The 13,830-nt window shown below is 43.2% G+C and overlaps 2 protein-coding genes across 14 annotated transcripts in view; both read left to right on the top strand.

Annotated features, from left to right (window-relative positions):
• The window catches only part of srcin1a (SRC kinase signaling inhibitor 1a), a 103,630-nt gene that overhangs the window by 78,417 nt on the left and 11,383 nt on the right, over positions 1-13,830 (top strand). For 10 of the 13 annotated variants that reach the window (XM_069148706.1, XM_069148703.1, XM_069148701.1 and 7 more), the window contains 9 exons: positions 901-921; positions 1,614-1,774; positions 3,853-4,028; positions 5,028-5,158; positions 5,466-5,613; positions 6,458-6,764; positions 6,911-7,172; positions 8,999-9,138; positions 9,377-9,529. In XM_069148706.1, coding sequence (XP_069004807.1) covers positions 901-921; positions 1,614-1,774; positions 3,853-4,028; positions 5,028-5,158; positions 5,466-5,613; positions 6,458-6,764; positions 6,911-7,172; positions 8,999-9,138; positions 9,377-9,529 — 1,499 coding nt within the window. The remainder of the gene's footprint in view (positions 1-900; positions 922-1,613; positions 1,775-3,852; positions 4,029-5,027; positions 5,159-5,465; positions 5,614-6,457; positions 6,765-6,910; positions 7,173-8,998; positions 9,139-9,376; positions 9,530-13,830) is intronic. The other 3 variants (XM_069148708.1, XM_069148705.1, XM_069148698.1) reach the window with 1 other exon arrangement.
• LOC138197793 (sickle tail protein-like) lies at positions 11,449-12,705 on the top strand. Its single transcript, XM_069148710.1, has one exon. It carries the CDS (start codon positions 11,512-11,514, stop codon positions 12,205-12,207), a length of 696 nt encoding a protein of 231 aa, XP_069004811.1. The 5' UTR covers positions 11,449-11,511; the 3' UTR covers positions 12,208-12,705.

The raw sequence follows: 13,830 nt of genomic DNA, 5'->3' as shown, positions 1-13,830 counted from the left end.
TTTTTCTATTTCTCTTTCACGATCTGAGCTTTTCTCTTGCTGCTGAAGTTGAAGAGTTTCACCCCAAATGACTAACTCACCATTTATTAATGCAAAATAAAGGTTGGCCAAATCCACTTACAATTTTTTTTTAAGGCCTTTACAAGCTTTTAAAAGAGCAGTCAGCTTGTGAAAGACACTTGACGATTGTCCTACTCAGTCAGATGAGAAAATAACAAATTCTTGAACTAATTTCATCTCCATTTGTCCAGTGTGGAGTTTTTTGGGCTCGCTAAGCACAAATACAGGAAGCAGCGGAGAAATACTGGCAGAGCTCTGTCAAAAACTGAAAAATTTACCTTCTAACAGCTTTGGAGCTGTTGAGAGGTGTTAAATAAACAAACAAATATACAAAAGTGTAAACATAACCTCCTGGGTGAAGTAATAAGACTGACTGCTTTGAAGTAGTTGGAAGGGTTATTTCTTCAATTGTAACTCCGTCTCTGCTGGATGTGTCGAGATTGAATTTTGTTAAAATAGATTTTTAAACATATCAGACAGTTATTGAACGAAGTAAAATGAATATTTTCTCAAGCAGAGCATTTTTTCAAAATACTGACAGGATATTTTTCAACATTTGTAGCCTCTATATAGTGCATGAAACCTGAACCGTTAACGTTCAGTTCTGGCACAAACAAACTTTGTGGCCAGACGCCATTGCAGAGGATACAGTTGTCGCTGAAGCTTCCTCACAGATTAGCACGCTGCCAAAAGACTTAACAGTGACTGTTTGTGCTGTAGTCAATAAAAAAAATGGCTCATCATTCTGTAAACATGAACTTTTAAGACTTCTCTCTCCCTCCTTGTCTCCCTCACACTCATTAATTTCTTGGTAACTGGCTCACTCTTTCTATATTCCAGCTGGACGGCTGAAGAAGAAAGGTAGTTGTCATCTCCTACTCTATCGCCCTTTTTATTTCTCCTCTCAGACATCTCTCATGGCTCTCTTCCCTCTGTATGGGTGTGTGGTGTTGCTGGGTCGCTGCCGGTGTCTTTTCTCATGTTTTCCTCCTGGTTGGTTTCCCAGAAAGGGGACTCCCCCCTCGCCCTGTCTCTGTCTCTACTTTTTGACCTTCTGCTTGGTTATTCCTTTGAGAATTTCAGAGGTTTGTTTTTGTCACACACTGGACACTCCTTTGTGAGTGTGTACGAGTATGTGTGGTTGAATATCTGACAGGTCAATGGCCATACTCACAAAGGCCTGTGTGAAGATAAGAGCATGGTTATCCCTGTGTGTCACTACTAAATAGACTAATTGCACTTCTCTTTGGGTTACTAATAGCATGAGCTCCCATCTCTCCCAGTGGGCAATTAGAGTTTTGTGAATATAGTGCTTTTCTTTTTTTTTGGCATTCACACACTATTCAGTGTGTGTGTGCCCAGATTTTCTTTATATGTACATTTCTTTGGGGCTTTTTGCAGAGTGTGTGTGTGTGTGTGTGTGTGTTATATTCTTTGTACTGTGTGTCATGCTGGCTGGCTGCAAATCTCACCGGAGCACTGGCCGGCAAACTAACCAATTTGTTTCCTGACGACCTCCCGGTGACCCCCGTGTCCTGCTCTGTGATTGGCAGCTCATACGCCATCGGCACCTCTGGCTCTGATGCCTCCACCACCTACTAACATGAGCCAGTTCAACAGCGTTGGTCGCCTGCAGATGCAGCTCCATCTGCACGGTCTGCAGCAGAACGCCACCGACCTGCGCAAGCAGCTCTCCCAGCTACGCAAGACACAGGTACATGATATCCGCTGTGAAAAGCCATTTATCTTTCTTTAACAGTCTGTTCTTTCAAATGACAAAAAAAATCAAATTCTTATTGGCCATCAGTGGTCTATAGCCATTCGAATCTTTTTTGGTCGTGACATATGATACTTACATATACATATATACATAATTTATCTACTTTTGCTTGCTGTTCAATATTTTAAACATCTATTAGTATATTAAAATGGCAAATAGTGTTCAGGGTTTCTGAACACAGCTCTGAGTGCCTGCACACTATGCTAAGTTCCTTTTACGCATCTTTTATATCAATTACATATCATTTACATGGACACTTCTACTGCTGTTGAAGTGAAGTGGCATTATCTTGATTAGTCTGAATGCTGTACTAGGTATTCTTTGCAGTGTCCCTCCTATTTCCCCGTTGACATGCCTGCAGTGTCTGTAGAAAGTGGATCACATTCAGCTCATACAGATTGTGAGACTGTACATGCAGTTTGCTTGTGCGGAGGTCCGCAGATTGTCCCAAAGTTGTAGAAAATATCTCTTTTCCACACGCAGCTGTCGTCGACCACTGTATTTCAGTATTTCCACACGCATGCACAGTATGCAGGAGCTGTGGCTTTGATGTTTATTTGATCTTCACTTCAATACTGCACCTACAGTAAGTAGCACCTGCAGATTCACATAGCTGTACTGCATGACACATTGAGGGCATTGTATCACCTGGGAATTAATAATGAAATAGAAAGATAAAAGCTTAATTCACATGTCGCGCTATTCTGCAGCGATACAGGTTGTCATGATGGATGCAGAATCAGACAAAAAGCCACAAAAGTGTCAGTCAAAATGAGGACCTTAATGTATTTAATTCATCTGTGATTCAAGCGGTGCCATGGTTACAGGAAGAGGAATCAGGAAGAGATGATGAGCTAAATGCTTTCAGTTGCTGAGGAGTTGCAGGGAAAAAGTGGAAAGAAAGAGTAATGGGACAGAGATGGTAGTCGTGCTGTGCTTTTGTTTGTTCCATGACAGCTTTGGTGAACTGGCTATGAGCAAGGAGGCGGAGAGCCGAACGGCCGAGGCTGCTGCTGGGTGCTGTACCCAGAGAGAGGACAGTTTGCTGTTTACATGTCTGTGTGTCCGAGCGTGACCTCTGCACCTGGGCCCATATTGTTGCTCGTGGTGATGGCCAGGAGCTTAAATTTTACATGTGGCTCATGAATTATACAGGGTGGGAGGGTGAAGAAGAAACCGGCATCTGAGGGAGAGGGAGCACAGCACTGCAACATATACAAATCAAAAAATGTATTTTTCTAGATTTATTAAATATTTTTCTTTAATATGCCGCCATTGCTTTTGGCCTCCTCTATCTGCATAACTGCTGCTGCTGGCAGTATAAAGGGGAACACATTATAAATGTTAGTGATATTGTTGTCTTGCTTCACTTCCTAGAACATAAGGCTAATCAATTATTAATTTTTCTTGCTTACCAGGTGATTTCGTCTCAGGGAGTTGTATTACACGCAGCAGTCCTGTAAAATATTCCACTCATAACAGTTGAGAGGGAGCTGAGTTCACGCTCGGTGCTTCTGTCATGGACATCTTTCATTTTCCTCAGGGCATCCCGGCATTTTGTGTTTAGAGGACTGTTATATGCACATGCTAATAGGCACACAGACACCACAGAGTGAGCTCCTCGCTGCATCTCGCAGGGCATTCATGAGCACGGCGAAAGCTCACAAGCAACGACTGAAAGATGCATAAGCAGTGAAGGATAGCACAAAATGTTCTTCTCACTGTAGGCAGAGGAGGTCACGCAGTAAAACAAAGAGGTCACAGCCTGCGCTCTCAAGGATAGGGCAAAAAAAAGTGATGCGAACCACTGAAGTCTGTTTAGTAAAGCCTTTGTCGACTTCACTTATCCTCCTTTATGTTGAAATGTTATTCTGTGATTACTGAAATAGCACATTTCATGACCTCCACAGATTATTCTACTAAGGTCAACAAGGCTAACATTGATACAGCTCATTTCCAAATACTGGCCGAGTGTATAACGTGTTTCTGTAATGTTGTATATTTTTTTGCAGATGGAGAACCAGGACTCGGTGCGAATTCTGCTGAAACGGACCGAGGCGGAGCTGAACGTGCGTGTGGCCGACGCCCTGAGGAAGCAGGAGGATCCTCTGCAGAGACAGCGCCTCCTGGTGGAGGAGGAGAGACTCAAGTACCTCAACGAGGAGGAACTCATCATCCAGCAGCTCCAGTCAGTAACAGTATAAGGCTTATTTATCGAGCAGCACATGGTTGTTGAAATCCCCAACCTATCAGTATATCTTTGTATTTTCTATCAGTAACAATTAAAGTGTCATCAAAGAAAAATGTATGCATCTGTAATTTTTCTCCAGTAACTATATAGGTGTTTTTTGCTTAGTATCTTGAATATACTACTACTTAACAGTGATGTGGTTTAAGGTGTGTTATAACACGTATTTTATAATTGCTTCAGACATAACACAGTCCATATCTGTTTTGTAATTAGACGTTTTACAGGGTGACGCATGGATGGGATGAAATTGTAACTGTAATTAAGCCCGGCATAGAGCAAGATGCTTATTAAGATCTGAGGTATAAGATTGTCCAGTGACTAATTAAAGTGACTGCAAAAGGAGAGCAGAGCTCTACCTTGAGATTTAATAATAAGATAACTTGCTTCAGTTTCATATGTGGAAATGTTCGCCGTGGTAATCATTCCTGAATCTCTCTGTGAGTGGCAGAAGATTTCCTGAATCTCACTGTGAGCAGCGTTTGGATTTCAGAATAATTGGTTGAACTGTTAGATGATCTCTGCTAATAGATATCTGTTTCTCTGGCTGGTGAGTGGTAGCAACTATGATTTTGCCTAGTTATATATAGAATTTGTATTCATCATGTAACTCGAGGCTGGCTTATTTGACACTAGTCTTACCATCAGAGATTATTACATTCATATTCGCATAGATTCTCTGCTGTTGTTGTTGTTGTTGTTTTTTTTTACCTCACTTGCTGCAAGAAACTTTTAAATATCAATCCATACTCTTCCAGTACAGCTGTCCAGAACTGTTGATCTCGCTGCCAGTTGATTGAGAGACAGTTTTTTGGCAGAGTTTTTTTTTTTTCGTAAACTTCACTGAACATAATTCTTGAGATAAATATTCAGTTAAGATTTAAGTGTAGCAGAAAAAAAATCTCCCTGGTGGTCAGCCTTCTGTCTGTTCCATCTCAGCGACCTGGAGAAGTCAGTGGAAGAGATCCAGAAAGAGTCGTCTGTCAACCACAAGCTGGTGACAGTGCAGGATCTGGAGGAGAAGGCCACCGTTCTGAGAAAGCTGGGAGAAACACTGACGGAGCTGAAAAGTGAGTCATGCTGACACATCTCACATGCTATGCACAGGAAGAAAAAACACTCTTATACTCTGGCAGACAGTTTATAATACTCTAATTACTCAGCAAGGCACTGATTATCTTTTAGTCACCCACAGCCAGTCTGTAACATTTAATCAGTCTCATTGCTCACTGTCTTAATGGACTCCCTGACCATTTACGCTAGTTCAAAAACGTTACGTTTGATTACCACAGAAAGGTTTCCAACATCTTTACAAATTGATGTGTTTGGGGGAGAACGGTTTGCTGCACGTGTTTATTCCTTTGCTTTCACCTGCAGACCAATTCCCAGGCCTGCAGAGTAAGATGCGGGTGGTGCTCCGGGTGGAGGTGGAAGCAGTCAAATTCCTCAAAGAAGAGCCGCACAGACTTGATGCCCTGTTAAAACGCTGCAAGACTATAACTGACACCCTCGCCACGATGCGCAAGTATGAACGTGCTCCGACACAGAAAAGCACCATGTCTGTGCCTGCTTTGCAGTTTGTGTGCCGATTCAAAAATACAACTGAATGTGTTGAATTCTGATACTGAGAGTAAAATATGTCCAACATTAGCTGATGTGAAAACATATCCATTTAAGATCAATTAGAGGAAGGAACGTCTGCCAAAGACATTATGTGCACACCCGTCTTTGTTTGTGTGTCAGCAGAACATTATGGATTTTCATAAAATGCAGCAGACAGACGGGCCCTGGACCACAGAAAATTGATTAGATTTTGTTCCACTATTAAACATCTTTTGTTTTTAAGCTCAAAGCTCTGAACCTATCAAAGATGCAGAACTGATTTAAAACCTTAAAGAGTACCGAAAAAAAAGCAGTCCTTAAGTATGTATTCAAGCTGTTGGTATTATAGTGATTAACTAGCTTTATTGTGTGACACCCCGATGAAGGCCCTTTAAAGTCACTTGAATAATGTCTTTTTAATTTCATATTGAGCGTGGACTTGGACTTAAATTTGCCTTTGAGCGATTTATCGTTTATCTCCTCATCAACCTTGTGTCCAAAAGGCACCTCTCCTTCTGGTTCAATTAATCTCACGCATAAAAGAGCTCATCAAGTTTAGTTTTTTCTCTCATCTTTAAGGGTAACAGTACGTTGGAGAATTTATTCAACAGAAGAGAAAGTTTGTGCCCTTCAGTGTTTAGAGGTTTTTTTGTATTGTTTCTGGCATTCACCAACAATAGTTTTCACTTCAAGTCATGTATAATTCATGTTTTAGTTTATGTTACATAGAGCATAGATTAATGAATTCATCTTCCATGTCTTGCCAGACAAGCGAACGAAGGGGTATGGAAGAAGCAAGAGGACTTCTCTAGTCCCTCATTAAAGCACAACGAGGACCTGCGGAAGTTTGCAGACTTTGACATCCCCACCAGCCCTGCGCTCACCATCAATGACCTTGGGGGAGGCAATAGCCTGTCCAACTGGAGTCCTCACATCAGCCTCAGCCGTGGCCACGGTAACCCGTCCGGCCCTCACAAGGACAATCACCCTCCTGTTCCCCACAAGGGCAAAGCCCTGGAGGAGCTGGAGCGCCGTGCTGCTGCTGACAAAGCTTTGTCAGTGGAGGTCCGACTGGTAGGAAACTCTTTCTCTTTCTTCACCACCTACTGTTCAAACTCTGTACTAAAAAAAAAAAAATCATATAATACAGTTACAGCAGTCATGCAACACCACAGTGGTTGTGTGTTTTAAGTATTTAGATCCACCTCTGTACTTCACAGGCAGCAGAGCGGGACTGGGAGGAGAAGCGGGCCAGTCTAACCCAGTACAGCGCCCAGGACATCAACCGGCTGCTGGAGGAGACCCAGGCTGAGCTAATGAAGGCTATTCCAGACCTGGACTTTGCTGCCAAGCAGATCAAGCCCTCCTCCAACACACCCTCCACCCAGACCCTCCAGAGTGGGGCAGCAATCCCAGAGCACCGCGCCAACAAGCCCCAGCACAAACTTTCTGGTAGAGAGGGAGGATCCAGGCGTGGCTCTGGTAAGATGGAGAATTCAGGGCCTCAGAGTACAGAAAAACTGCTTCGTTCTCAGGAGAACCTCTTTCTTCTTATTCTTCTTTTGGCTGTTCCCGTTTGGGGTCGCCACAGCAGATTCGTACTGTCTTCTGCATCTTCTTCTGCTGTGCCAACTTCATGTCCTCCCTCCCCATATCCTATAAACCTCCTCTTTTGCCTTCCTCTTTTCCTCTTGCCTAGCAGCTCCATCTTTAGCATCCTTCTTCCGATATACCCAACATCTCTCCTCCGCTCCCCCGTCTCGATCTTGCCATTCTTAATTTGCCTTCAAGCCTTCCAACCTGATCTTTTTTAATATACTCAATCCTAATCCTGTCCATCCTCATCACTCCCTTCAACTCCGACACCTCCCGCTCCACCTCGTGTCTTTTCATCAACATAGCTGGTCCGTTTCACTAATGCTGGACGCTGTCAGTCACAAATCACCGCTGACACTCTTCTCCACCCACTACACCCTGCCTGCACTGTCTTCTGCACTTCTCCATCACTTTGAACAGTTGACCTGAAGTATACTCATCCGACTTCATCACTTCTACTCCTTGTATCCATCTCATTCAAACATTTAATTCCATTTTTGTACCACTGGCTTTCATGCCTCTTCTCTCCATTTTCTCTTCTCTCCACCTCTCCAGGCTGTCCTCAGCCTGCTCTCTACTCTCACAACAGACTACAGTATCATCTGCAAACATAGCATAGTCCACGGAGAATTCTTTCTGATCTCATCTGTCAACCTGTCCGTCACTGAACAAGAAAGGGCTCAGAGCCGATCCTTGATAGAATCCAACATCCACCTTGAAGCGATTCGTCACACCTACCGCACACCTCACTACTCTCACACCGCCGTCATACATTCAATTCAATTCCTTTTTATTTATATAGCGCCGCATCACAACACAGGTTATTTCATGGCACTTAACACGTTAAAGTCCTTACAGCAGAACTTTACAACATGATACAGACAAACCCAACAATTCAACAATTCCCACAAAAGCGAGGAGGGAAAATCTCCTCTTTAAGGGAGAAAAACCTCCAACAGAGGGAAGGAAAAACTCCCTCTTAACAGGAAGAAACCTCCGACATAACCTACATATCCTACACCACTCTTCCACACGTCTCAGCTACTCCGGACTTCCTCATACACTACCACACCTCCTCTCCGTGTCATATGTTTTCTCTAAATTCACAAAAAAAGTATTTCTGACCTTCTCTATACTTCTCCATCAACATCACATCTGTGGGATTCTCTCCTGGCATGAAACTATACTACTGCTCACTAATCATGAACCCCTCCCTTGACCTAGCTTCCACTATGTTTTTACGTAACTTCAACTTTTTACTTGTACCTCTGCAGCTCTGCACATCATTATTCTTGATAATCGGTACCAGCATGCTGCTTCTTCACTCTTCAGGCATCCTCTCACTTTCCAAGATTGTGTTAAACATTCTTGTTAAAAACTCCACTCCCATCTCTCCTAAACATCTCCATGCCTCTGCAGTTATATCATCTGGGCCAACTACTTCTCAACTCTTCGAAGCAACCACAATGCATTTTTAAATGAATCCAAATTGATTTCAAATTGTTTTCATAAACTCTGGAGATCATCAGATGTTCTCAAAAACAAATAAAATATGAAAATCACCAAAACTCTGAGATACACATGAATGGACCTTAAACAAGGTTTTGTTTATAAATGAAATGTTTAATTTGACACAAACTACAAGGCATTTGTCGGTGTGATATGGTTTTAAAAACATTGTGTTGGTTAAGCATGAATTGTTTCTCTTGCAGATGAGCTGACGGTGCCTCGGTATCGCACCGAGAAACCCTCCAAGTCTCCTCCACCACCACCACCTAGACGCAGTTTCCCTTCTTCTCCAGGAATCACCACTCGCAGTGGAGAGCCACTCATTGCCGGAAAAAGCATAAAGGTAGCACGATAAATATTCACAAGCATAGAAATTCTTCGTAATTTTACTGTCTAAAAAAGCTTTTATTGACAGATGGACAACATTTTAATTCTCCTCAAATCAACAATCATGTCTTCTGTATAGAAATAAGATAACAGATGTAATCTGTTCATTCGTAGAACATTGCAGATGGAGCAAAACATTGTGTACTTATTAATAAAATGTTACACGCTTCCCTTTTTTGTATTTGTGGTTCCAGAAATCTGAATCCGAAGAGACTGAGGGCCAGAAGCCACATGTAAAACTGAGGAGGGCTGTGTCCGAAAACCCTCGACCTGCATCCACACCTCCCACCCTGGCCTCCGGGGACAAGGAGGAAGGAGAGGAGGAGAAAATTGCTGCCGAATTGGAGGTAATTGAAACAAGAGTTGGGGATCATGTTGAGTACATCCTAAATCGTTTGTTGTTCAATGACTGGGAAAACTGCGCTCTTTTTGTTTTGTATTATTTATGTTACGTCCACAATCTGCCACTGGCTTGTGCAGAAATGCTCGCCCTCATTACCACATGTTCAAGCAGCAGGTGCCATATGTCCCCCCTGCTCCTGGCACTGGGGCAGCCCAAAGATCACATACTGCTCACTCACACACATCATCACCCAGGGCTCACAGATCAGAGCCCGACAGATGGATCCTGATAGCTTCATGGGCTGTGTTTGAGATGGCCTGCCTGAAATTTGATTGAACAAAGAGTTGACGCTAACTGGTTTTCATTATTCACTGGCTGTTGTGTTTTTTTAATCTTACAATTAATTAGTTCTCGAACCTCCTTTTCCCTCCCCAGCTGTTTGAGAGAACCCCGATCAGGCTCTCTCTGCCCCCTTTCCTTTCCCTATCCATTAGCCCACGCAGCAGGAAAAGTGTACCCCCCTCCAGACCGGACCTGTGGCCTCTTGAGGTCTCAGGCGCTGAGGTAACACTCTGGCTGACCCCGACCTCTGTGGATTGCTGCCCCTGTTACGCCTATGTCTCTGTTCTTCTCAACCCCACTACCGCACACAGAGATCACCAACTACTCCTCAGCCTTTAGCCACATCCAGTCACGCACTCCTCATCTCTTCCAGTCTCACTTCGAATGCTGATCTCTTTGTCTTTCTATTCTTGATGTGAACACATGCTGTGTTTAAGCAGTCCCAACCAGAAATTGTGCAGAATACCTACAAGCAAAGTATTATTTTTTTACGAGTATAAGTGTTAGCAGTTGTTGTACTAGTTGTAGTTTTGTAATTGTATTATGTGGCTTAAACTGAGACCAAATAACCGTTTATAACCATCATGTACCAAATGTAATTACTTGATAGTGTGATAATTTGTACATAAGTTAAAGTTGCATTAATCTGTGGTGGGGGGGGGGGGGGGGGGGGGCAGAAAAACATTCAAATCAGCCGAAATGCAAAGCTATCTATCGGTGTCTTCAGTAACACACGAAAAAAGTATCAAGGGTTTAGTTTAGATACTCAACTCTCTTCACGAGCTGATTGTCTGTTGTTTGTTTCTGGGCCAGCTGGGTGGAGAATTCCTTGCTAGTGTTGATGATACCTAGAAGACTCAACCTTAAAGTTAATGTGTTGTACGGGCAAAACAATGAACTAAAGGAAGATAAAATAGTTGGGTGGTTATGTTCTGTGAGTATTTAGTGAGTCATTTGATTCGGTGTGAGCCTGACCTGCAACCCTCTCTCTATTCATCGATTTGTTGTTGCACTTTGAACACAAGCGTACTTGCACATGGTGTTTCTTAATAGATGAATGGAAAGCCATTTGTCCTTTACAACAACATGAAGGGTTTTGTGCAGTGATTTTTAAGCTGGTGTTTGTGTGTGAGAGCCAGTTGGTATGTTTAGAAACTACAGACACTGCGGCAACTGTAAAGTGCCCACACATCTTTATACACTGACACTTTGACTTCTACACGATCATTCCATACACGTTGACGACAATGCTTTCTTTTTTCCTGTAGTTGTGCACGGTTGTTTTTCATGCAGTGATCGTCAATCTCCCTTGAAGTTTGTGCTGATATAGTGCTCCACCTATGAGCAGGGAAGTGTGTTTAAATTTAATCCTCAAGTGCTTTTATTCATTCCTAGGGAAGGCACTTGTCTTCTGTCCCCCACATCGTGTTGACAAAGTGTTTGCCAGGTTCCCCCACTACCTCGAAGGATCCTGTCAGAGATTTAGCAAGACTAGAAGAGAGTCCATCACGAGATTGGAGTGGTCACCACACGGCCTACAGGAATTTAACTTCCGGGGAAAGGCATTTGGAGGGATTTGAAAGGCTGCCTCACTGGGAGCAGGAATTCAAACAGGAAGTTGCTCTGCTGTTGACAGAACTGGAGATGAGGGTGGTGTCTCCCCTCGAGGCCCAGGAGCTCCGCAGGACTGCAGGAGAGGTTCTGCAGACTCTTATCATCTCACCACAGACTAAAGAAGTCTCTGAGGTGCAGCTGAGTGAACGGCCTGTTCTAGTGCTCTTCAGGGAGGAGAAAACTGTCAGAGAGGCCTACAAACTGCTGTATTCCTTTCTGGAGTCGTCAAAACCAGTTCCCAAACCCAGATTGAAATCTTCCCACCATCCAGGCCTGCAGGGATCTCTATTGGAGGCTCTGAGGAGAGGGATGGAGACAGGGGATTACATGCTGACACTTGAGCACACAGATGAAGTTAAGATGACACCTGAGGCACAGCAGAGTTTAGTAAACAGGACTCCTGAGTCCAGTGGGTCGACCAGCTGTGTGGACAGTCTCGCCAGTCGGAGGAGAGCGAGCCAAGATGTCCGACGCAGCACCTACAGGAGGCTGGACAGCTTGGAGGAGACGATCCGGGAGCTTGAGAACACCTTGATAGAGATCGGTGGCCATCCTACTACAGAGGAGCTCTACACTGAAACAACCACCATGAGCACTCCTGTAAGGACGACTGGCAGTCCGACCTCAGAGACCAAGAAGCCTCCAGTCCCACCCAAACCGACATCTTTGAGCACAGCATCAACCCAGGTTCAGTGCTTTCACCTGCTGTGTAGACTCCTGCTCTGAAGCAGCATGCTCTATTTTCCTTCTTCACCTCTTCTCTGTGGATGAGTGTTGGAGCTTCACTTTCAAGCTTCTGATGTCTGCTCCCTGCATAAATCGGCCTCTGATTGTATTTGAAATCGAAAATCTGTGAAGGGGACAGACAGCAGACATCCTACCTACTTGTGTGTTCTGTGATTAGTGCTGGAGCCGCTGCCCTGCCGAGCCCAGACTCGTTAATTGTTTCTTCATTGATCTTTGCTGGCATCTGTTTTCTGTCTCGGAATCTGGCTATTTTCACCTTTTGTTATAGCAAACAGGCAATAAAGAATAAATGTGTAGATAAGGCAAACTTCTGCTTTTCTCCTCTTCACTTGTCAGCTCAAATTCATCCGACTTCTTATCTGTGTTTTGCCTTGAAATCAGCTCCCTTTCCCTTTGAAATTGTTTTAAGCAAAGCCATGTACAGCAGCGATTATGCTATATTTAAACAAGCTTATGAGCACATTTCACATACAGTATCATTATGTGCCCGCAATTTTAACAGCGTACATAATGACACTTGGTTAATTTGTGTTTTCAGAATATAAAGAGATAGAACACTTTCAGGTGAAAACATGTTTAAGGAGATAAAAATGTTGAGGGATAATAGTAAAAAGTGTAAATAAAACTGTGAGCACGCATAACCTGTATCAGGACAGAAATCTTTCTCTTATATCAAAGCCAAATGTCACTTCTAATACACTTCGTATTAATATACGTGTTGAATTCTATTACCAGATATTGCAGGTAGCCTGCTGTTAAATCACCTCCAGCTGACCGCAACACAAAAGATTAGTACTTATCAAAAGACTCGGTGTCAGCTGCCACTTCTCTCTGAGGTGTCTTGATGGCTTGCACGGTATTCACTGTTGCTCTGACTGTAACTTCCCACTCAGGGCTGGGCTGCAACACTTGACAGTCACACTGTCATGGTGAGTTTTAGCCCTCTGATGTAAAGCCAGGGAGTTTTCCCGTGGGCATGGCGGTGGATTACAGAGTCTTCACACATTATTTCATCATTCCAACTGCAACCACGTTCATAATTTCAACATGACCCTTCTTCCTGCTCTTGTCCAACATTTGCTGGCGTACTCGCCAAATTCACGCTGACAAGCACTTTACTTTCGAGCCCCATCGCAGTTCAGTTTGCAATTAGCAAATTAGGATAATGATTTATCCATCAAGCAGCAAGTTTACTGTATATTTTATGTGTGGATTTCTGATTCACATTAAGAATAAGATGGGCTGAAATGGAAGCCAGTTTTTCTGCCTTGAATTACTGTAGCAGGGAAAGATTGGCTACTTCCCACGACTACAGTTAATCTTTTATTACTTTTCCTTTCAGCTAACGTCTCTGTGTGCAGACGAGGCACAGTTGGACATTTTTTTTACTGAATGCATATTTGTTTTTGTGCGTAGTAAAAACAATCGATAGAGTAACTCGGTGGGAAAGATCATTAAGCACACTGCCTCGTGGATCCTGCCGTGAGGCGAAGCTACACAACGTCAGTTCTGATGTTTCATTTCTATATTCTTCTCTTTGTCGTTTTCTAGTGATACATCATAGATGGTGTAAATCTGTAGAGTTGATAATTCAGTTTTATA

The sequence above is a fragment of the Embiotoca jacksoni genome, unplaced genomic scaffold (genome assembly GCF_022577435.1).
Source record: "Embiotoca jacksoni isolate LCO1_2020_lvr unplaced genomic scaffold, fEmbJac1.0.p SCAF_15, whole genome shotgun sequence".
Taxonomy (NCBI): Eukaryota; Metazoa; Chordata; class Actinopteri; family Embiotocidae; genus Embiotoca; species Embiotoca jacksoni.
The sequence above is the reverse complement of the archived record's forward strand: the minus strand, read 5'-3'. Positions and strand labels throughout refer to the sequence as shown.

What these genes read in the sequence shown, in the direction of transcription:
- LOC138197793 (XM_069148710.1), top strand. Translation starts at nt 11,512, where the DNA reads ATGAGGGTGGTGTCTCCCCTCGAGGCCCAGGAGCTCCGCAGGACTGCA.